Genomic DNA, 25,171 nt, shown 5'->3' with positions numbered 1-25,171 from the left:
CTCTTCAACAGCAAAAGATAACCATTTATTTTTCTTATTAAGTACGATTAATTTTAAGAGTCTCGACAATTCGTTCTAAAGTATAAGAAGTCTGGTAGTCGATTTAGTTTCTTCAAAAATAAGTGAAAAATCAAAGAGAAAAGAATCGTGCTTCTATTAACAGTTACGTTGTGTACGCATTGCAGAAGGCTCACATCCACCTCCGACTTCTACCTTTTCGTGAGACGAGATATATACGACCATATACCCACTTTCTCCCAAGTCTAGATACAGATTGCTGTAAAAACGTAAAAAACAACTGTGTCAACAACAAAAAATCCTATGAATATGTCCTGCAATCCCCATTTCCTATTCAGAACAATTTATGATATGTAAATCATACAAAATATTATGAAAACAAAGACGAACGTGTGATCTAAACACTGAAAAGAGGAAACATTGAAGTGAATCCTGTGAAACTAAAAAGTTAACAAGTTCTATAAAGGCCTTGTATCTATATCAAATGTAAGCAAGCTACATTACCTCAGTCTTGGCACGAAACTCTAGAGTGCAATCACAGACATGACAATCTGCTCTCTGGGGGGAACCATTGAATTTTTCTGATTTCACAAATGCAAATACCTATAGCAAAATAATAAATCAGTTAAGATTGATAGTGGTTAGGTTTGTAGGAGAAGATCTAATGTCTAGGTCGAAAAAAGAAGGATATGGTGGTGCTTTTAGATTTCAGAGACATAAAATAAGTGCAAGAAAAAAATTTGTATAGATTCACCTCCTCCCCACAATTAGGGCATGCACCCTTTAGAGCTACCAAGTCATTTCTCCACAGTCTTAGAAGCACCCGAACTGGAGAAAGTATGAATTAGTATAATTCTGAGGCATCAGTCAAAAGCAAGATAAATATCACATTGTTAGAAGTCTTACCAGCAGCTGATGCAAGTGGATAGCCAGTCACTGATCCAATGCCCATAAAGAGAATGCCATTAACCGTGGCAAGAAACTCCAAGTTGGCCGCTTGGCTGTCGTATGACGCACCAGAACTGAATGGATCTTGATACGCTAGACTAATGGTGTAAATGATAGGCACAAGACACAACGTACAGCCAAATGCAAAAATAAGGATCCATATGCTTGCTAACGCCAAACCTTGAGACAAATCTTCCTGCCCTACATCCAAGAACAGCTCAATATTCAACCAGAACACATACAAATAACAAAGAGAACATATCACTGATCCTACCCACCATTTCCCAAACAACATAACAACACAATGGATCAAAACTCAATCTTTTGCGACGCATTTAACATATAGAAAAAGTACCATACGAGACCTTTACCACATCAGCTATAAGCATATGCTGAACAATTCAGGGTGTAACATAACATAAACGGGTTTTCTTTTTTACTACATTAACAGTTGATTTGGGACAAAGATAAAGCATTGAACAGAACATAAAAACCAGGAAAAAAACGAGATATAAACAAATAGATGATTCTAAAGAGAATTACCTCTGCATCTGCATAAGTAGAATGTCTTCTTATACTGCAACGAGGGTACTTAACAACGGATTTCGAACCATACCAACGTAGTTTTAACTGCATATAAAAAGCAATTACATTTACCATATATCAATTAATATTAAATTAAAGAAAAACTTTCACTGATAAAAAGATTAAATGTTTAAACAAAGTTAGTTACCTCTACTCTATCAAACATGTCATCAACTATCAAAGGCTCCCCACTGTAATAAGCATCCCGAGCCTGATCATTTGATTCCAAGAACAATTTTTAATTAATTCAGTTAAAAAACAGCTTAGGTGTTGAAATTAGTGAATAAAATCTCTTACTTGGCGATAGAGAGCTTCTAAGGTTTCTTGACTGGCAGTCTCGATAGGGCCAACGAATATGCAAGAAGGCCCTTCCTCCTTGGCGGAGGTGGTGAAGCCCTGGCTATTGCTGGCGGAGAAACCCGAGACTCGAACCGAGAAGGGTGGTGGTTTGGTCCGGGATAAGGGTGGCTTAACGACGGCGGAACCTCCGACGACGTGAGGTCTAACGGAGTGGGACATGGCGGGTATATTAAATGTGACGGAGGGAAGGGAACATTAGGCGTGTGGAAACTGGAATCTGGAAATGGTTTTGCGACCACGAAAAATGATTGGGGGATTTGGAGGGTAGGGAGTTAGGGTTTATAAATGGTGATGGGGATGGGATTTTGAGGAGAATTTGTGAATGGTGATCGTGTTTGGGCGCGTAAATATCTGCTTGCTTGGTTGGCTGATCCTCTTTGGTGATTGGTTCTGGATTTAATTTCCGTCTCTGTCCATCCCAATTACAAATATGTGCTTCACACTCCAAACCCGGCTTTCATATAACTCCATTCTATCTCAATTCACCAGTTTCATTTTTTAACTTACCTTAAATAACCCTTCCCAATTATTTATTCTCTTAAGTCTTTTGTCGAGGTCAACTTAATATATACAATGGTATTTTAACACAATCAGGTACTTAATAAATAGCTTAGATAATAGACATTTAATCCTTTCGTATTTAGATGGGTAACTTTTTTTGTTTACACTTTTTGGAATGTGATTGGGTTTATATGTAAATAGTCTCTGGGTTAATTGAGAGTGAGTTGCAAGAACATGAGGGCATTGGTAAAAATGAATCCTTGCCTTCAGTCTTTTTGCTACGTGAGATACTTTTTTTCCCAGATTGCGGTTTTCTAAGAGAAAGATTGGCACTAGTATTTACAATAAGCAAAACAAAAGATTCATGGTTGTTCCTCCTCCTAGTTTCTTATGCTAATACATCTCCCCCCACTTCAACATTTTTCATTGAAAGGAAAAGCTGGATCACATCCATGGGAACGCACGCTCTTCGAGTTTCACCAAATGCTTTCGACATTCATGTGCCCCGTTTCCCAAGTTTGCTTGAGAAGAAAGGATCCCATTCGTAGCCTCCAAGTTTCCCAAATGTGAAATACTTCCATGACTCTTGCTCAGGAAATTCGGAATTCACTTCTTTCCCATCTTTCATTTGGTTCCTCATTGTTTCAACTCTGTCAAGAACTCCTTTAACTGTCAGATTGAACGCATCTTCGATGGTTTGCAATCTCGAAGCAGGATCTGCATAGATCACATTTGGAATCAGCTTTATGACCTCATCTCTCTTTGCTGCTCTTTTATCTCTTGGGATTCTTTGCAACAGTTGTTCAATGTTGACCTCGCGCACTGGCCGGTATCAGCGCAGAATATTTGGTGTAATCCTTGGGGAAATGCCATAAATATTGAACATATGCAGAACCTGGATGGAAGAAAACTGGAACGCAGCCTGCCAATATTGAATCAAATATTGACCTCCTAGTGTAGGAATCCCCAGGAGGTTGTAGGCAAAAGATGGAGCTTTGTAACAACTTCATCAAACTTTCTGGCTTGTAGCAACTCTGGGTTTGATCACATTCTAGGAACCTGCATCTCTTCCTTGACACTAGTCACTGGTCGATAATTTCATTGCGTATACACTCGTCCCAACTAGGCCTTCATGCACCTGCAAAAGAGAACAAGAAACGTCTCTTCAGTTCTCTCATTCTGTTCTGCCATTGGAACACATCATCATCTCTTGAAGGGTGGAAATAAGTGGGATACGGAATCGTGAAGTCGTTGTTGTTCCAAGGACTCGACTCGATTATCAGCATTGTCATGTTCTTTGATTCGGGGTAACTCAAAAGCCCATTGCCCCAATCAGACACATTCTTGAGGTCCCTCCTGAAATCCCAATTGATTCTTCCAGCAACCAAGAAATGGTCTCGACCCCACATTTTTTTCCATTCAGGTCTACCCGCAAGCCACTTGACAAGCTCCATTGCATCATGGTCTCTCCTATAACCAATAGGATCCCAAAGGTAACGACCAACATCAAGGCCTGCATAATATGGAACATAGATTGCTGAAGCCACCATTGGATCATTAGTTAAACACTGGTACTGCTTCATCCTGTTGTGGAAAATGACTTCTAATAAGAACTGGTTCGTCGAAAACCAGCCAGTTTTTGAATAAAGCTTTTCATTGCTCGGAAGAGTGGGGCCTAGGCCAAGGTTTAATGCAGACTCACACATATCCGTCCATGAACTGAGCGACTGGCAGTTGTCCAGCAAGTCTTGGTTAAATTTCCTAGGGATATCATGAACAAAAATGTACCGACCCAAACAAGGCGATGGATAGGGTTCCGGTTTTACGATATTTTGTGGTTTTGGTTCTTGGGGTTTTACCACATTTTGTGTTCTTGGTTGTGGAACAACTTGCTCTATTTTTTTGGGTATGGTAGTGGCTGCAGCAACAGCCTCAACAGGTTTAATCCTGCCTCGTCTCTTGCTACTCTTGGCTTTCCCTTCTGCCCCTGATAATGGGGCGTTCATCCCTCACATTTCTGAACTCTTCTTCCAGTATTTTACCGGATATTGTCTCGAAAGTTTCGGTTTCATTATCATCAGCCATCAACGAAGCGATCAACCAATCGATATCCCTGTCGATGTAAAACTTAATAGGCTTCCTATCGTTTTCCGTTTCATAAATGGCCTTTCCCACATTATCTTCAATCTTAACATCATTAACATAAGAAGCATTCCCTGTTTCATCTTTAACAACATCATGTATAGAAGACTCGGACGAACCCACAAAACCGGTTCGATTGTTGCCTAAGAAACTATCCCCCATCTTTCCAAATGTCATAGATGAAGAATACAAGTAAAACAGTGAGAACCATATAAGAAAAGAGATCAAAACAATGTACCAGGATTGGGTTCGGCAGGGACATTTGCCATTCAATGGTTTCTCCATTAACGCTTCACGGTTCATTCAGTTTCATGTATGTACAATTCATGCAGACAAAGAAACTGGAAAATCATGCAAAAGAAAGCAATGCTGGAATTTCTGCTGGGGAAAATGACAAACTGTTTGAATCATTCAACATCTTTGGTGCACTGAGGAAAATTTCTATATATCTGATGCGTTGAACCACATGGAAACAAATATGAGGGCTGATTTTCAGTGATTTTGCCTACACTTAGATCAAATGATTACCGATTGATCATACTGGTCAATCACTCTTTAATCTGTAGCCATTGGTTGAGGAGAATGATGAAATGGTAATCACCTTAGTATTTCAAAATAAGTTTTCCTATCATTCAAAATTTTCCCGATATTCTTGCTAGGAATGATAGTTGCTGATATAAGATTTTGTAACATCACCATAAAACTCATGTTAACCAATCTCTTCCTTGTAATAATAATGTGAACTTACTGAAAAGTGGTAGCAGGCCTTGGAAAAATATCCAATCTAAAAAGTAGTATAATCATAAATTTTCAAGTGCCTACCTGTATTGGCTCATTTGCAGCCTACAAATGCACGCTAGAAAGAGTGTGCAAGGCTAAATGACTCACTGCAATTGTTGATAAAGGTTACATATGTTTGGGCCTGGAGTTAGTGGTTAGCTCTATGTTTCAGATGGGTTTCAACATTGGTGTGCTTAGAAAAGGGGTGGTGATAGCGGTTAGCGCTGCTTAATAATCACACTAGCACAAAATGATATAAATTTAACGGATAGGTGGTTTAATCCATCATGTCATTCATTTGGTGTATTCGACTTGATTGGTTTGATTAAATAAATTATTAAAAATTTATAAAAATAAAAAATAAAAAATTGATCAACAATCTAATTTTACCGATTTGTACCAATTCCTGAGTCAACCGATTCAATATCCTTTTTTGGACCAGAACTCTGACCAATTCCTGCTCCAATTGATCGGGTCGGTTCAAACAACCTTGGCGTGTGCTTTTACATTATAGAAAAAGAAAGTTAAATTATGTCATAAGGTCCAATTAGTCCTTATACTTCCATTTCTACGCATTTAGTCTATCTACTTTTCAAATTTCTAAATTCAAGTCTAACTGTTAACACTGTCAATTTTTTTTTGTTAAATTCAAATTCAAAATAACACCACTTTTTTTAATTACATGACTACCAGATGAGTATTTTTTTATGTCAAAATGTCACAAAAAGTTTAATAGCGTTAACAGTTCAACTTGAATTTTGAAATCTAAAAAGTAGATGAACTAAATTCCTAAGAATAAAAGCATAGGGACTAAACTCCAAAATTTAAAAAGCACAAAAACTTATGACATATTTTAATAAAAATAACATAAATCCTCCAACAAATCAAAATTTAAATTATTAAAATATGTTTTTATTTCTAAGGTATTTACGAGTACAATTACAAGTATAATAATAAATAATAGATGTTGGATTAATCAGAATTAAAATCAACTCAATATAAAGCATATGCTTAACATATAAATTGGTATTTAAACTATACTCATTTTCTCGTTTTGATACTTAGACTATCTTTTCCCCAAGTTGGTACTTCCGTCAAGCCTATTTTTTTAAAAAAAAAGGCTTAACCATAAATTGATACCTAAACTGTGTTATTTTTCCCATTTTGGTACTTCAATATTTTTTTTGTCATAAGTGTACCTAAACTATTTTTTCCTAAGTTGGTATCTCTATTGTTAGCCAAACTGTTAAGTTTATTTTTTAAAAAAAAATCAATTAAAAATAACCATGTAACAATAAAAAAAAAGACAAAAAAATATTATTATATATATGTAAAAATTATTAAAAAAGCATAAAATAAAAATAAAAATATTTTAAAAATAGAGAGAACTGGTACAACCTTCTTCTTTTTTAGCTTGCTCAACTGATTTGTATTGGTTCATAAATCAATCAGTTCAACCCCTATCCTAAGACCGATTCCCAATCCAACTGGTCAATCCAGTCTAGTTCTGAAAACACTGATTTTGATCGATAAAAGAACTTTTTTGATCCTGCCTAGTTCTAAAAACATTGATTTTGATCGAAAAAAGAACTTTTTTAATCCCGTCAAGTCGAGCAAGTAGACAGTGAAGTTCAAAAATAGAATTAGTCACTAGCATCTCGACCTCGAGAGGGTCAATTTTGAGCATTGTTGGCATTGTTTGATATTATAAAGGAAGATTAAAGGAAAAATAGAAAAAAAATAAAGAGAAAAAATAATATAAAATAAAATAAGTAAAAATTATCTTTTTAAAAGTTTATATGACATGACAGTCTTTTATTAACATGATTTGTTTAACAGATATAACATTTTGGTATAAAATGGTTAACAAAATAATAGTTTAGGTATCACTTGTAGCAAAAAACATTTAGGTACCAACTTGAAACAAAGAGTATTGTTTAGGTACTAATTTGCAAGCGAAGGCTTTTTTTTTTATATAAATTTGATTATTTGACTAACGGATGCATCAATTAGGAAATAAAGAAAAATAACTCAAATACCAAAAAAAAAATTAGATAGAAAGATGAGAAAATATATATAATTTAAGTATGGTAAGCGTAAAACATAATTGACCGAAAACAAAAATATACAAACCTAAACCATAATAAATAATGCTCAAGTTCCTAGGGCTTCAACTTTTACCAATATTGACAAGGTATTATCAACATTGACATGGCAAAATTTAAATGAATTTTATAATTAAATTAACAAATCTAAAAAAAATTATATAAAAATTAAATGTAAAGAAAAGGAATTTTTGTTTAAAATATTAGATTCAAATTTTATCATGTACTTATATTTTTTTAAATTAAGGGCAAATAAGTAAAAATACTCCTAACATTATATATGTTGTTTTATAAAATTATTAAGATTTTTGGTAAATTCTCCGAGTACATAAGTATAGATAACAAGAAAATAAGGAAGGCAAAATTGCAAATATATGAAATTGAAAATAAGAAAGGTGGTGATGTTATATCCTCGAGAGCAAAATTCGGATAAAATTGAATTAATTCGGTTAATCGATCAGTTAATTGAATTAATTCGGTCGAAGTTAGTTAATAATTTTTTAGAAGTTCAGTTAACGGTTAATTCGATTAGAAATCGATCAGTTAATCAAATTAACCGAACTTAATAAATATATTATAATATATAAGTATTCAGTCGAGGGTCAGTTGATCCGGTTAATTTTTTTAAAGTATAAATTAATTGGTCGGTAAATTTGGTTAACTTTTTTTATATGTTTTATACTTGTTTTAACTAAATTTTTTTTTTTAAAATTTTGGTTAACCGATAAAGTTCGATTCGATAAATTTTTTCTTTTTAAAATCTTAATTTAGTTAACAGTTAAAGATTTAAAAAATTAACCAATTCAACCACCTATTATCTACCGTTTCAAGAGTGCATTTACTCCAATTTAGTCATAGGCTGGCGTATTACTTTTACGTGAAAGAATTAGTTAGGATGTAATGGTGCAGCTTTTAATGAAGGATAACAAGAATAGATTTGAAAACGTCATCCTTCATTAACTAATCAAGAGTGGTTGAGCTGAATCATTTCTTCCTTCCATACAATAATTATTTCAACTTTTGTTGTTGCTGGGAATTTATGTGTATCACTAATTGTGCAAGATTGTTAGATATAAATAAGTTGTTCACTTTATCACAAAAAATATTATATTATAGGTATGAGAATTTAGGTTTAATCTTAAATAATTTTAATTTTTTAAATTATAGAAAAGAAAAATTATTATTCTATCTTCTTGTTGGCTCCGCAAACTTTTTTTTTCTTTGCCTTAGTCCAAATTTGGGTTTTCCCTTATATAATATAAAATAAAAAATTTATTAAAATGACACGTTTACAAAATTATATATCAAATGTTACATTTAAACTGGTGAAGGGTGGTGCATAGACAGCATCACCGTAAAATTCCAACAAATTTGACTGAAAAAAAAATAAAATAAAAAAATTGGTGAAGGCAATGTAATAGGCGGCACCACTTTTATCTAGAGGTATGGTGCCTGTCTGATAGGCGGCACTGGTGACCCCTATCGGATAGGCGTCACCAGTAGCATTCCCCTCCTCCCCCATCCGACTCAATTTTAAAATATCAATTAAAAAAAAAGCAGAACAAGAGAGAGAGAAGAGAAGAAAGAAAGAAAATGTATTATTATTTTTATTGTTATTTTCAAATAGAATAGATTATGATAAGAAAAATATTATATAGTTTATTTAGTGTTATTTTTATGCTTTGTTTTAAAGTTATTTTGTTTATTGTGATTTGTTAGTAAGTTTTATGTTTAGATTAATTATGTGTTTATTGTAAATGTTATATTTTAAAAATTTTTAATATATTTGAAAGCTTTTATGTTAGTAACTATTATAAAGTAATTGTTACTTAGTGATAACAACAGAAAAAAATAGATAAATACTGAAAATATTTCTATCATAGATATTGTTAGAAATGACAATAAATTTGATATTGTTAGAAATGGTCTCTTTTTATTCATTAAATTTTTTTTATGTAAGTACTTTTATGCTATTTGAAATAGTTTTGAGAATTTTTGTTTCTTTTTAACGGATTGAGTATTGAAAATGGATAATCAGTTTTTTGTATGCATTTATTTCGATGGAATCATCTTGACAACAACCGTTGGATATATATTTGAATGTCGGCAACAACTAGCAATGAGATTTAATAGAAATTTCTCGTTCGATAAAAAGAAAGAAAGGATTAGCGCAAAAATTGTTAGATGTTGTGGGAGAAGGATCTTGAGACTTTTCTACAAGTTTCCAGTTTCGACGGATCCCATCAAATTCACCGAAATGGAACTTGTAAACGATGAAGACATGGAGACAATGATCGTTTTTTTTATGAGAATCAGAGTGACCAAAATGCATGGATTCAATTATTTGCTGAGTTAGCTGGTGTGGAGCTAACTGAAGATCTCACTGTATCTAGTGAAGAATACGGAGCTCAAGAATCGTGTATGATGACTCCAATATCATACGTTGATAGTGAATCGACTATATGCGAGACCGATATCGATCTTAATGTTGCACTCTATATTAATGTGGTTGGTGATGATGGATACGATAGTAGTGATCCTTGTGATCAAAAGGTCGATAGTAATGGTAATCCCGATGTGGACGAGATCCCCGATGATATTAACGACGAAGACGTGAATGACGATGGAAACATTAACGACGTCTTGAAACGTTTCGAGTTACGGAGACCATTAGTTGTCAATCCAGTATACCACTTAGGTCCTATGGAGTTGATCTCCGAAACAGACGATGCGATTACAGGAGGTTCCAAATACTTCATTATCTATGTGCGCATATTGTGGTAGTGTATGCTAAAGTCTAGCTCAATGCTGAACAATTTGTCAATGATGTGTACACCTTCGAGTGTAAGTTGCGTGTCTGGGAGAATGAGTTCCCTGTCCTGCCTGACCTGTCTACGTGGGAGGTGCCTCCGACGACTTTCGAGTTTATCCCAAACAAAGGGTTGCATAGGAATCCGAAAGGTCATCCGCAACCATCCAGAATCCATAATGAAATGAACATTAGGGAGAAATTCGACAATAAGCGATGTGGATTATGTAGATTAGCTAGTCATTATCGGAGTAAATGTTCGCAGTGAAACTCCCATATTGAATAATCGTTATGATTGGGTAGGAATTGAGCTTATGTAATCCTATGTACCTAATTTATATTACAAAGCTTGTTCCAAGTTTTAATGTTTTAATGTATTTAATTTATATAACAAAATTTATATTACAAAGTTTGTTCCAAGTTTTAATATTGTAATGTATTTAATTTATATTACAAAGTTTGTTCCAATTTTTAATGTTGTAATGTTGCAATTAATCTAATTGAATAAATAAAAAAATTGTCTTTTTCTTGATTTGTATTTTTTTAGAATAAAAAAGTACAAACTTTGTAATATTTAAATTGCAAGAAACCCCCCGAAAATTAATGGTTTGATGGTGTGGTCGTAGGGGTATATTTCTGCGGGGTCGATGTTCATGTTGTGGGTGATCGCGGCGATCAACATTCTCTTCAGTCGTAGGTGGGGGTGTGCGAAACATGGAAGAAAAATCATATGCCCCAAACGCTATTGGTGAACTTGAGTCAAGAGGAGTGTTATACTGCGGTGGATACGACCCAAGAGGAGTGGAGTAATACGGTGGATACAGGTTGAGAGGAGTGTTGTATTGCGGTGGTATTAAACTAAAGATATTGTAGCGACCTAAAAATTTCGGCACGGGCGCTAGTCGAAGTAATTATTGAAAATTTGAAAACTGAATCTCTATTTTATTTGAAAAAGGAGTCGCCACCGATCTTTTTTTTTCTAGGTGTGATCGGACACCTAATAAATTCTCTTTTTAGAAGAAAATTTTATTTTTAAATTTTCTAAAAAAGAGGTAATTTTAGGTCTACGTAAGAATCCAGAGAAAATTCGAGTTCGGGAGTCGGTTACGCGCGAGGAAGGTATTAGCACCCTCGCGACGCCCAAAATTGGTATCTTGTTAAACGCGCGTTGTCTTCATTTTCAAAAATACGAGTTCAATTTAATATTAGTCGTGATCCGATTGAAACACGATAATTTTAAAGCACAACAACTTTTTCCTTTTTTTTAAACACGAATTTTTTTAAAATACAAGAATTTTAGAAACACAAATTTTTAAAAAAACACGAAAATTTTGAAACACGAGATTTCTTTGAAACACGAGATTTCTTTGAAACACGGTCAATTTCTTAAAACACGAAAGTTTTTGGAAAACGGGAATTTTTTTTGAAACACGAAAAATTTTGAAACACTGGAATTTTGAAAACACGAGGATTTTTTAAATACGAAAAATTTGAAAACAAGAAAATTTTTGAAATACGAAAATTTTAGAAACACGAAAATTTTTGAAACACAGAAGTTTTCAGAAAACACGAAAAATTTTGAAAATTGGAATTTTTTTTGAAAACACGAGAATTTTTGAAAAACATGAAAATTTTTGCAACACGGGAACTTTTGAAAACACAAAAAATTTTCCGATTTTTATTAAGCACGTATCGTATTTAACACTAATTGATGATATTCACTCAACAAAGCAATGAAATAAACGAATTAGTGTCAAATCGATTTGTTACCTTATTTTTGAAAAACACGAGAAATTTTTTTGAAGACACGAAAATTTCGAAACCCGAGGATTGATTTTTGAAAATACAATTTTTTGAATATTTTTTTATTTTTAAAAGGGCGTATTGAGTTTTAACGCAAACCGGTGATATTCACCCAACATAGTGATGAAATCAACGATTTTATGTTAAATCGATTCGTTGCCTTATTTTTTAAAATTATTTAAAATAAAATAAAATTAAAATTGAATTAAATTGAAAATATAAATACAAAAATATAAAAATATAAAAATGCATAAAATGCTAATATTAAAATGAAATAACATAAAAATACGAGCATTAAATTAAAAGTGAAATAAACGAAATTACCGAAAAATCTAAAATGCGAGCTTCACCGAACGGGTTACACAAATTGAATTTTTCTTTTCTTTTTCTCTTCTTTTTTCTTTTTTTTCTTTTTTCTTTTTTCTTTTCTTTTTCTGCTGGGCTGCTTGCTGTGGGCTGCTGTTGGGCTGCGCTGGTTTGGGCCGCTGCACTGCTGGGCTGCTGTTGGACAGGCTGGCTGTTGGGCTAGGGCCTGCTGTTGGGTTGCTGGAATTGGGCCTGCTGTTGGCCTGCCCCCTTTTTTTTTGCTGCTTATTTTTTTTGCTTTGTTTTTTTCTTTATTTTTTTTGGGCTGCTTTGGGCTTGACTAATGGGCTCACTGGGTCGGGTCTTCTGCTCGGGTCGGGTTTTGAGCCGGACGGGTCGGGTCGGTTCAACCCGACTGTTTTATTTTTTTTCTTTTTTTTTTCTTTTTTCTTCCTCTTTTCTTCTTCATTCTTCTTCCTTCTTCTTCTTCAAAGTCTACCCTCCACCGTTGCTTGCTCCGCCGTCGACTGCTGCCGCCGACGCCACGGTGCTGCCGCCGACGCCACGGTGCTGCCGCCGACTCCTCCTTCTTCTCCTTCCTCTTTTCTTTCTTTCTTCTTTTCTTTTTTTCAAAGCTTTTTCTCTCTCTTTTTGCAAGTTTTTTTGATTTTTTTCGTGGGTGTTCTCTGATTTTTGGAGTTTAAACTCTTTTTTATAGTTGGTTTTGCTTCTTTTTTGCAGGTAGCAAATGGGGAAGGAGCAGCCACCCATTTTGTGGCCTGAAAATCTGGGAAGTGGGTGCCCCAAATCACGTAACCTGTCTGAAGGACCAAATCACAAATGCAGCAAAACTTCTGGGGCTAAATGTAATTTTTAGAAAATTTGGGATTAAAATGAAATTTAATGAAAGTTTAGGGGTCTAAGTGAAATTTAAAGAAAGTTTAAGGGTCAAAATGAAATTTAGGAAAAGTTTAGGGGTCAAAATGTAATTTTTATTTTTAAATTTTTTTTTTTGAAATTTTGAAAATTAAACACAAATTCTAGTCGGACAAAAATTTAGTGCTTACAACTGCCCCTCTTTGCTCATCATTGTGAAACAAGGATAGTGCAAAGACTTAAAAGCACTAAATTTTGTTAAATTGTCCAATCTTTATTCTTTACTCGGCATGTGATCCTGAGCTCAACTCATTTCTCGCAATATGAATTTACTCTTTAAAACTAGACATTAAAAATAGAAATTGAAAATAGCTCAGCACGTGAACCAAGGCTCAACTCACTTCTCGCAATATGAGTTGATTTTTGAAAACAGAATTTGTAAAAGGCTCAACTCACCTGTCGCAATATGAGTTGAAAAATAGAAAAAGGCTCAACTCACCTCTCGCAATATGAGTTGGTTTTTGAAAAATAGAAATTAAAAGGCTCAACTCACCTCTCGCAATATGAGTTGATTTTTGAAAAACAGAAATTGAAAATACCTCAGCGTGCCCTGAGGCTCAACTCACCTCTTGCAATATGAGTTGATTTTTTTTTAAAACACAGAAATTAAAAAAACAGAAATTAAAAACAGAATTTGAAAAGACCTCAGCGTGTGGCCTGAGACTCAACTCACCTCTTGCAATATGAGTTGATTTGAAAAGTAGAATTAGTAAAGCAGAAATTGAAAATACCTCAGCGTGCCTTGAGACTCAACTCACCTCTCGCAATATAAGTTGATTTTTGAAAAGCATAGATTGAAAAAAACATAAATTGAAAATACCTCAGCATGTGAGCCGAGGCTCAACTCACCTCTTGCAATATGAGTTGATTTTTGAAAAACAAAAATTAAAAGGCTTAACTCACCTCTCGCAATATGAGTCAATTTAAAACATAAACTAAAAATACCTCGGCGTGCCCCGAGGCTCAACTCATTTCTCGCAATATGAGTTGATTTTTGAAAAACAAAAATTAAAAGGCTTAACTCACCTCTCGCAATATGAGTCAATTTAAAACATAGACTAAAAATACCTCGGCGTGCCCCGAGGCTCAACTCACTTCTCGCAATATGAGTTGATTTTTTTAAAAAAATTTAAAAATACCTCAACGTGTATTGAGGCTCAACTCATTTCTCGCAATATGAGTTGATTTTGAAAAACAAAAATTAAAAGGCTTAACTCACCTCTCGCAATATGAGTCAATTTAAAACATAAATTAAAAATACCTCGGCGTGCCCCGAGGCTCAACTCACTTCTCGCAATATGAGTTGATTTTTTTAAAATACCTCAACGTGTCTTGAGGCTCAACTCATTTCTCGCAATATGAGTTGATTTTGAAAAACAAAAATTAAAAGGCTTAACTCACCTCTCGTAATATGAGTCAATTTAAAACATAAACTAAAAATACCTCGGCGTGCCTCGAGGCTCAACTCACTTCTCGCAATATGAGTTGATTTTTTTTAAAAATTTAAAAATACCTCAACGTGTCTTGAGGCTCAACTCATTTCTCGCAATATGAGTTGATTTTGAAAAACAAAAATTAAAAGGCTTAACTCACCTCTCGCAATATGAGTCAATTTAAAACATAAACTAAAAATACCTCGGCGTGCCCCGAGGCTCAACTCACTTCTCGCAATATGAGTTGATTTTTTTTAAAAAATTTAAAAATACCTCAACGTGTCTTGAGACTCAACTCATTTCTCGCAATATGAGTTGATTTTCCTTGGAAAGCATGAATATTAAACATCAAAATACCAAAACCAGTCCTTTGGTAGAACTCGGGTATCTTTTCCTTTGATTCAGTGCGACTCTCATTCAAGATTTCTTGTTTTACTGGATTACCTGTATATGCCATGCATGATGTCATCATGATATGCACATGTTTGTCTTAAATGCCTTTATGCCTACATGATTATGCAGTGCTCCTTAAGCATATTGGTCGTATGTCATTTTCGCCATGATTGTTGAGGATCTGCGTTCATTGCTTTGATTCTCGACCTTCTCTTCAAGCCTCATACCTGTCTTCGAGCTTTACGAGTAATCGACGTTTCTCAGATATCACCCTTTTTGCCCTTGGTTAAACTTTGTTCTTGCTTTGAAGATCTTGCACTTATCAAATTCTTATCCGGGTAATGCTTGACATTTCTTTTGTTTAGAGTATGTCATTTCACTATTTATCATTAAATAAACACATAATGAGATGCATGAAAATGGTCAGGTAGGGACACAAAGGATATCTCATATTCCTTTATTTCAAGTGTGACAAACAAAGAAAGTTAACCAATGAGAGTAAAAATGTCAAAAAGAAAGAAAAGGTCGTATTCAACGGATACAAATGCTCTAGATATTCAACACATGAACTCTTCCACGTTCCTCAATCAATAATCTTTTCGAGCATGGCTTCTTGCGTAGAAAATTTTGAGCTTTCAGAAGTGCTTCAAATACTGTAGTCTCACTACTTAACCTATCGTTCGACCGCCAGGTTTGTTTCATTAGGACGCCCTCTCGGGTTTTCATCCTAATCTTTTTGTACTAATCAAGACGCCCTTTTCGGGTTTTCGCCCTTTTTTTTAAAGATGCCCTTTTCGGGTTTTCATCTTAAGCATAATATTTCTTCACCGCATCCGAATTCACCGGATTCGGTAACTCCTTCCCATCCATCTCGGTAAGGATTAAAGCTCCTCCTGAGAATGCCTTTTTTACAAGGTATGGTCCTTCCCAATTTGGTGCCCATTTTCCTCGCAGGTCTTTTTGTATTGGGAGAATCTTTCTCAAAACGAGTTCTCCTTCATGGAACTCTCTTGGTCGTACCTTCTTGTCATGGGCTGCGATCATTCTCTTTTGGTACATTTGCCTATGACAAATTGCCCTTAGACGTTTTTCTTCAATGAGGTTCAACTGATCATATCGAGCTCGAACCCATTCTGCTTCTTCTAACTTTGATTCCATCAATACTCGCAGAGAGGGGATCTCAACCTCGATAGGTAGCACAGCTTCCATTCCATAGACTAGAGAGAAAGGAGTTGCTCCCGTAGATGTTCGCACAGATGTGCGATATGCAAACAAAGCAAATGGAAGTTTCTCGTGCCAATCTTTATATGTCTCAGTCATTTTCCCAATGATCCTCTTAATGTTCTTGTTAGCTGCTTCAACAGCCCCGTTCATCTTTGGGCGATAGGGCGAGGAATTATGATGCTTTATTTGGAACTGCTCGCACACTTCTTTCATCATCTTATTGTTCAGATTCGTGGCATTATCTGAGATGATTCTTTCAGGCAAACCATATCGGCAAATGATTTTCTTTTTAAAAAACTTACACACTGCAGTCTTCGTCACATTGGCAAACGAAGTGGCTTCAGTCCATTTTGTGAAGTAATCGATAACCACAAAAATGAATCGATGTCCATTTGAAGCTTTTGGAGAAATTGGCCCTATGACATCCATGCCCCACATAGAAAAAGGCCACGGAGAAGTCATGACATGAAGGGGTGAAGGGGCTACATGAATTTTATCGCCGTAGATTTGACATTTGTGGCATTTTCTGGCAAAATTGATGCAGTCACTTTCCATTGTCAGCCAATAATAACCGAGTCTCATGATCTTTCTAGCCATATTGAAACCATTGGCATGCGTTCCGCAAATTCCCTCATGGACCTCTTCAAGTATTTTTCTGGTTTCAACATCATCCACACATCTCAAAAGCATCTGATCCTTTCCTCTTTTATACAGGATATCCCCATCAAGAACAAATCCCGCTGCCATTCTTCTAATTGTTCTTTTATCGTTCTCATTCGCTTGTTCGGGATACCTTTGATTCTAGATATATTCTAAGATATCATGGAACCAAGGCCGTCCGTCTACTTCTTTCTCAATGCTACAACAGTGTGCATGGACCTTGTATATGCTCATTTTGAGGGGCATTATTTCTGCTTCTCTACTTGCTTTGAACATTGAAGCCAAAGTGGCTAGGGCATCAGCCAGTTGGTTATCTTCTCGTGGGAAGTAATGAAAAGTTATTTCTTTGAATTCCTTGATCAATCCAGCCACTAAATCGCTGTACTTAATCAATTTTGAGTCCCTCACTTCCCATTCTCCACGGATTTGGTAAATCACTAGGGCTGAGTCCCCGTACACCTCCAAGATCTCGATGTTTTGTTCGATAGCTGCACGAAGCCCCATGATACAGGCCTCATATTCTGCGATATTATTGGTACAGAAGAAGTTCAGTCTTGCAGTGAATGGATAATGATTCCCGTCTGGTGATACCAGGATTGCTCCAATTCCATGCCCTAAAGTATTTGACGCACCATCAAAGCACATCTTCCATGACTTCTCTTTTGATGACTCGGATTCTATTTCTGTGATGCACATTAAGTCTTCGTCTGGGAAATCGAATCTTAAAGGCTCATATTCCTCTGTCGTTCGAGTTGCTAAGAAGTCAGCTATTGCGCTCCCTTTTATTGACTTCTGACTTACATAGGCAATGTCATATTCCGAAAGGAGGAGCTGCCATCGTGCCATTCTTCCTGATAGTGCTGGCGATTCCATCATGTATTTTATTGGGTCCAGCTTTAAAATTAGCCATGTCGTGTGATACAACATATATTGTCTGAGTCTCCGAGCTACCCAAACCAGAGCGCAACAATATTTCTCAACGGACGAATATTTTGCCTCATATTCAGTGAACTTTTTGCTGAGGTAGTAGATCGCCTTTTCTTTCTTTCCTGACTCGACATGTTGTCCCAGTACGCAACCCATTGAACTTTCGAACACTGTCAGATACAAAATTAATGGTCTTCCCGGAGTTGGCGGTACTAGCATTGGAGGACTGGACAAATATTGTTTTATCTTATCAAAGGTCACTTGGCATTCCTCGTTCCATTCTCCCGGGTTATGTTTTCGAAGAAGCCGAAAGATTGGGTCGCATTGGTTGGTAAGTTGAGCGATAAATCGGGCGATGTAATTTAATATCCCTAAAAATCCTCTAACTTCCTTTTGCGTGCGCGGAGGTGGTAATTCTTGGATGGCTTTTATTTTATCCGGATCAATTTTGATACCTCTTTCACTGACAATGAAGCCTAGCAACTTTCCCGAGGTAGCCCCGAATGTACATTTGGCTGGATTAAGCTTTAGCTGAAATTTTTTCAGCCTTTCGAACAACTTCTTGAGGTTCATTACATGCTCTTCTTCTCCTCAAGATTTAGCAATCATATCATCGACGTAGACCTCTATTTCTTTATGCATCATGTCATGGAATAACGTCACCATAGCCCTCTGATATGTTGCCCCAGCATTCTTTAACTCGAATGGCATCACCTTGTAGCAGAACGTTCCCTACATTGTTATGAAGGTAGTTTTCTCCATATCCTCAGAAGCCATCTTGATCTGATTATACCCCGAGAATCCATCCATGAAAGAAAACAATGAATGTTTTGCTGTGTTGTCCACCAACGTGTCAATATGTGGCAAGAGAAAATTATTTTTTGGGCTTGCTCGATTCAGGTCACGATAATCCACGCATATTCGTACTTTTCCATCTTTCTTTGGTACCGGGACTATGTTAGCCACCCATTCTGGATATTTGGAGGCTTGTAGGAAGCCAGCGTCAAATTGTTTCTTGACTTCCTCTTTTATTTTCAACAGCATTTCGGGCCTCATCCGTCTTAATTTTTGCTGGATGGGCTTGCATTCTGGCTTTAATGGGAGCTTATGAACCACTAAATCTTCATCTAGCCCTGGCATGTCCTGGTATGACCACGCGAAAACTTCTTTGTATTCGCGGAGTAAAGTGATCAAACTACGCCTGGTACTTTCTGAAATAGAAGTCCCAATCTTCACTTCTTGTTTCCTCTCTTCAGTGCTCAAATTTATTGTTTCTACAGATTCTTCATGAGGCAGAACCTGTTTATCCTCTTGTTCCACCATTATTAACAATTCAGGAGACGAGACATAATCTTCAGCATTTTCTTCGGCTTCAAATTCTCCTAAGCAAACAGCCTTCTCAACATCAATTTCAAGATTCGTAACGGGCTTATTCATGTCGTCAATATCTGAGCACCTGAAAGTTGAATGGAAAAGGAAGCTATCGGGGGACATCCAAGTATTGGAAACAACAAACAAAATGTTATGTCATGGCAATGAGGCAAATGTAAGGATAGGCTATGAAATGAGAAAATGATTATGAAATTAGTGATAATGCGAAAAATCATGACAAAATACATCTTCATTGAAATTCATTTAAATGATAAAGAGCGAATGCAAACTCTTACAAAAGAACTCTATTATATCTAAGGACACAATAGAAGGTTGATGTTTGGCATTACTCTGAAGGCTTATAAACTACAAGAAACTCATCAGCAATCCAATTGTTCAACATGAAACCAGGAGGGCAAGGGCGTATCCTCGAGACATCTTTACTTGCACCAGCTTCTTTGTCAATGACATTTATACTAGCATTCTGAAAATCCTTTTCAATTAATCCCAGCATGTTTCGTGGATCCTCTTGTCCAGGATACATCATTCTCGCAGATGTAAATGTTTTTGACAAAGGAGGGTACTCTATTGGTTCTCATTCTGGTTCTTGGCCCAAAGTTCTTGCAATTCTTCTCTCTTGATCCTTCTTCCACTGTCTTCTTCTTTGGCGTATGTCAGGCTGGAACCCCAAACCGTATCGGGCCTTGTGGTGCACTGGCTTTAAAGCCTTCACTATTCCTTGCAGATGTCTCTCTAAACCTCTTCTCGCACGAGCTCCCCTTCCTACGGTTAACTTGACACCCATTCTGGTATTTCTCGACAGTTTTGGCATCGGAATTCTATTTCCCTCAGCGACGAAAGTGGCATTGATGAATTCAACGGATCGAAAGGAACATTCCACTGCATCCTTGCTTACTTCCAGGTATGGCGCATCAGCAGAGATAGATGCGATGATGTCTTCTTCGCCCTCAACTGTGACCAAACAGCCATACATGATGAATTTCACTTTTTGATGGAGGGATGATGGGACTGCTCCAGCAGAATGAATCCAAGGTCTTCCCAAAAGGCAGTTATAAGAGGGTGTAATGTCCATGACTTGGAATTCGACCTCATAGATGTAGGGGCCCACTTTCAAAGGGATTTCGATCTTTCCCATGACTTCACGCCTCGTCCCGTCGAATGCCCTTACCGTGGAATGACAGGGCTTTAAGTAGGACAAATCTATCGGTATTCTAGAAAGTGTAGCCAATGGCATAACATTTAATGCTGACCCATTATCGATGAGTACGTTCGGTATTATGTAGCCCTTGCAGCGGGTTGTGATATGCAGCGCTTTCACCGAACCTCTACCATTTAGCGGTATCTCATCATCACTAAAAGAGATGAAGTTGTCCGCATTCAGATTGTTTACCCACCTATCAAGCTTTTCGACAGATATGTTGTTGGCTACGTAAGCTTGATTTAACACCTTCAATAAAGTGTTCCGGTGTGGCTCTGAATTTAACAGTAGAGATAGAACTGAGATTCGTGCTGGCTGCTTGCTCAGGTGTTCCACCACACTATATTCGCTGTGCTTAATAAATTTCAAGAATTCTTGAGCTTCTTCCTCATTCACAGGCTTTTTAGTTTCTTGCACGGGTGGAATTTCTTGCTCGACTTCGACCTCGTGCATCACTGCTTTCCCTTTTTGCTTCGAGTCGCTACTTTTCTTTACCGGTTCAACTTCTTTAGAATAGCATCGTCCACTTCGAGTAAAATGACCTACCTCCCCAACATCTTCAATTATGGCTTTGGACTTTTCAATTTCCGGTGTAACGATATTAACATCATATCTCCACGGTACTGTTTTGTTGTCCTTATACGGGAAAGGAGATGGTACTTCAATTACCATCTGTGGTTTCAATGGCTCTCTCATCGCGTCGTAATAAATTACCAACGGTTGATCAGCACTATAAGGGGGCCCTGATGATTGGCTATCAGAGACGCATACTTCTCTTTCGTTGGCATCTTCACTTTTGTTAAGGACCTTGATCTCCTTATTATTCATCCGGTCTTGAAGTAACCTTTTAAAGTCCTCGCACGACTGAATGTCGTGCCCAACAATCCCATGAAAATTGCAAAAACTTTGACCTTCTCCGAGAATTCTATCTGGGTGACAAAGCAATCCTTTCTTAACCAGTACCTCCCAGATTTTCTGCAGAGGCGTCCTTATTTCCGAAACACATCTTCTGACTTTCCATTCGTCCACGTTCCCCACTATGCTCACATCCCTTTCGATATGGTTAGGGAATGGGTTCCCAGTTGCATTACTGGCACTATCGAATCGTAGGATACCTGCATCAATGAGTCCTTGAACTCTTCTCTTAAAGGCTAGGCAGTTTTTCGTGGAATGTCCCTGGTTTCCCGTATGGTATGCACAACTAGCGAATTGTATGTTTTAACCTCAGCGAACGAGTATGGAATATGCAATGAATGAATGAATGCATGAATGTCAAATGACTGTTAGTCATGAAAGAAATGCAAGAAATTGGTATTAATTTCAAGATAGCCCCTATTTAGGCATTTCCTTAATCAAAAGAGTCTATTACACAACGTTTCGGTCACTCGTGTAATTGACTCCACTAACAGAAACCCCTTTTTGGCAACCAATCTCTAATCAACCCTTTCCTAACAAGATGTATATGATGCATGATGAAAATAGAAATACAGACAAACAACATTGGTTAGCAAAACACATATGATCAGAGAAAAATTGTGGAAAATCTAACAAATTAAGCTACTTGGTCCAATGGACTCGATTCCCTTGCATAGAAAGCGAAAGTGCAAAAGGTAAGAGGCGTTCCTCCCGTGCACTTATTTTGGTGACTACTAAACGGACGGAGGTTCAGCATGGCTCTAGTTGGATAGCTCGTATGGTTCACTATATGCGGTTTTGGTTCTAGGTGGGTACTCGAATCGTCTGCACTGTCATCTACTAAGATTAGTACAGAGCCTCGATCATGGCCCATCATAGGCTTACGAGATCAATTCGAGGGATTACATTTACTTATGCCTATGCGGAGGGACAAGTTAACTCACGAAAGCATAAGTCATATGTAACCCGAAAGTATTCACTAGCCTGTGCGGAGGAACGAGTTAACTCACGAAGGCGTAGCGTTTACTTTCTCTTAACAGGGACGGAGCCCGGGTATAGAGCTCATGTTATGCAAAAAATGCAAGTGCACGGTGTGTGGGGAGAAACTTGTAAACCTTTACGTTTTATTTAGAAAAACTAAACCAAAAATAAAACCGCAAAAATTTAAAGCTGAAAAACAACCTGATAAAACAAGTTAGAATATATACAACACGATGCAAATGCATGATTTTTTTTGAAAACAAAAAATTTAAGGATCACGACTAAATGTTAATTTGAACAAGAAACTTTGAAAATTTTGACAACGCGAGTTTAATTCGACTCGACTCTCAAAAGGGTCCCCAGTGGAGTCGCCAGCTGTAGCGACCTAAAAATTTCGGCACGGGCGCTAGTCGAAGTAATTATTGAAAATTTGAAAACTGAATCTCGATTTTATTTGAAAAAGGAGTCGCCACCGATCTTTTTTTTTCTAGGTGTGATCGGACACCTAATAAATTCTCTTTTTAGAAGAAAATTTTATTTTTAAATTTTCTAAAAAAGAGGTAATTTTAGGTCTACGTAAGAATCCAGAGAAAATTCGAGTTCGGGAGTCGGTTACGCGCGAGGAAGGTATTAGCACCCTCGCGACGCCCAAAATTGGTATTTTGTTAAACGCGCGTTGTCTTCATTTTCAAAAATACGAGTTCAATTTAATATTAGTCGTGATCCGATTGAAACACGATAATTTTAAAGCACAACAACTTTTTCCTTTTTTTTTAAACACGAATTTTTTTAAAATACAAGAATTTTAGAAACACAAATTTTTAAAAAAACACGAAAATTTTGAAACACGAGATTTCTTTGAAACACGAGATTTCTTTGAAACACGGTCAATTTCTTAAAACACGAAAGTTTTTGGAAAACGGGAATTTTTTTTTGAAACACGAAAAATTTTGAAACACTGGAATTTTGAAAACACGAGGATTTTTTAAATACGAAAAATTTGAAAACAAGAAAATTTTTGAAATACGAAAATTTTAGAAACAAGAAAATTTTTGAAACACAGAAGTTTTCAGAAAACACGAAAAATTTTGAAAATTGGAATTTTTTTTGAAAACACGAGAATTTTTGAAAAACATGAAAATTTTTGCAACACGGGAACTTTTGAAAACACGAAAAATTTTCCGATTTTTATTAAGCACGTATCGTATTTAACACTAATTGATGATATTCACTCAACAAAGCAATGAAATAAACGAATTAGTGTCAAATCGATTTGTTACCTTATTTTTGAAAAACACGAGAAATTTTTTTGAAGACACGAAAATTTCGAAACCCGAGGATTTTTTTTTTGAAAATACAATTTTTTGAATATTTTTTTATTTTTAAAAGGGCGTATCGAGTTTAACGCAAACCGGTGATATTCACCCAACATAGCGATGAAATCAACGATTTTATGTTAAATCGATTCGTTGCCTTATTTTTTAAAATTATTTAAAATAAAATAAAATTAAAATTGAATTAAATTGAAAATATAAATACAAAATATAAAAATATAAAAATGCATAAAATGCTAATATTAAAATGAAATAACATAAAAATACGAGCATTAAATTAAAAGTGAAATAAACGAAATTACCGAAAAATCTAAAATGCGAGCTTCACCGAACGGGTTACACAAATTGAATTTTTCTTTTCTTTTTCTCTTCTTTTTTCTTTTTTTCTTTTTTCTTTTTTCTTTTCTTTTTCTGCTGGGCTGCTTGCTGTGGGCTGCTGTTGGGCTGCGCTGGTTTGGGCCGCTGCACTGCTGGGCTGCTGCTGGACAGGCTGGCTGTTGGGCTAGGGCCTGCTGTTGGGCTGCTGGAATTGGGCCTGCTGTTGGCCTGCCCCCTTTTTTTTTGCTGCTTATTTTTTTTGCTTTGTTTTTTTCTTTATTTTTTTGGGCTGCTTTGGGCTTGACTAATGGGCTCACTGGGTCGGGTCTTCTGCTCGGGTCGGGTTTTGAGCCAGACGGGTCGGGTCGGTTCAACCCGACTGTTTTATTATTTTTCTTTTTTTTTCTTTCTTCTTCCTCTTTTCTTCTTCCTTCTTCTTCCTTCTTCTTCTTCAAAGTCTAGCCTCCACCGTTGCTTGCTCCGCCGTCGACTGCTACCGCCGAGGCCACGGTGCCGCCGCCGACTCCTCCTTCTTCTCCTTCCTCTTTTCTTTCTCTCTTCTTTTCTTTTTTTCGAAGCTTTTTCTCTCTCTTTTTGCAAGTTTTTTTGATTTTTTTCGTGGGTGTTCTCTGATTTTTGCAGTTTAAACTCCTTTTTATAGTTGGTTTTGCTTCTTTTTTGCAGGTAGCAAGTGGGGAAGGAGCAGCCACCCATTTTGTGGCCTGAAAATCTGGGAAGTGGGTGCCCCAAATCACGTAACCTGTCTGAAGGACCAAATCACAAATGTAGCAAAACTTCTGGGGCTAAATGTAATTTTTAGAAAATTTGGGATTAAAATGAAATTTAATGAAAGTTTAGGGGTCTAAGTGAAATTTAAAGAAAGTTTAAGGGTCAAAATGAAATTTAGGAAAAGTTTAGGGGTCAAAATGCAATTTTTATTTTTAAATTTTTTTTTTGAAATTTTGAAAATTAAACACAAATTCTAGTCGGACAAAAATTTAGTGCTTACAACTGCCCCTCTTTGCTCATCATTGTGAAACAAGGATAGTGCAAAGACTTAAAAGCACTAAATTTTGTTCAATTGTCCAATCTTTATTCTTTAC

The 25,171-nt window shown here is 36.2% G+C and overlaps 1 protein-coding gene and 1 pseudogene across 1 annotated transcript; both read right to left on the bottom strand.

Annotated features, from left to right (window-relative positions):
- Positions 1-10: 10 nt before the first annotated feature.
- On the bottom strand, positions 11-2,411 carry LOC107940031 (PGR5-like protein 1A, chloroplastic). The gene is made up of 7 exons (XM_016873442.2): positions 1,849-2,411; positions 1,700-1,762; positions 1,510-1,596; positions 925-1,162; positions 773-846; positions 523-621; positions 11-277 (listed from the first exon to the last, which is right to left on the bottom strand). Exons 1-7 carry the CDS (start codon positions 2,068-2,070, stop codon positions 191-193), a joined length of 870 nt encoding a protein of 289 aa, XP_016728931.1. The 5' UTR covers positions 2,071-2,411; the 3' UTR covers positions 11-190.
- A 54-nt stretch (positions 2,412-2,465) lies between these two features.
- LOC107940038 (probable xyloglucan galactosyltransferase GT11) lies at positions 2,466-5,194 on the bottom strand (annotated as a pseudogene).
- Between the last annotated feature and the right edge of the window lie 19,977 nt (positions 5,195-25,171).

This window comes from Gossypium hirsutum, chromosome A07 (genome assembly GCF_007990345.1).
Source record: "Gossypium hirsutum isolate 1008001.06 chromosome A07, Gossypium_hirsutum_v2.1, whole genome shotgun sequence".
Taxonomy (NCBI): Eukaryota; Viridiplantae; Streptophyta; class Magnoliopsida; order Malvales; family Malvaceae; genus Gossypium; species Gossypium hirsutum.
Note: the sequence above shows the minus strand (reverse complement) of the source record. Positions and strands in the feature narration are given on the sequence as shown.

What these genes read in the sequence shown, in the direction of transcription:
- LOC107940031 (XM_016873442.2), bottom strand. Translation starts at nt 2,070, where the DNA reads ATGTCCCACTCCGTTAGACCTCACGTCGTCGGAGGTTCCGCCGTCGTT. An exon ending in CTACTTATGCAGATGCAGAG is followed by an intron (nt 1,163 to 1,509) that starts GTAATTCTCTTT and finishes GATGTAGGGCAG; the next exon opens with GAAGATTTGTCTCAAGGTTT. An exon ending in TCCACTTGCATCAGCTGCTG is followed by an intron (nt 847 to 924) that starts GTAAGACTTCTA and finishes TACTTTCTCCAG; the next exon opens with TTCGGGTGCTTCTAAGACTG.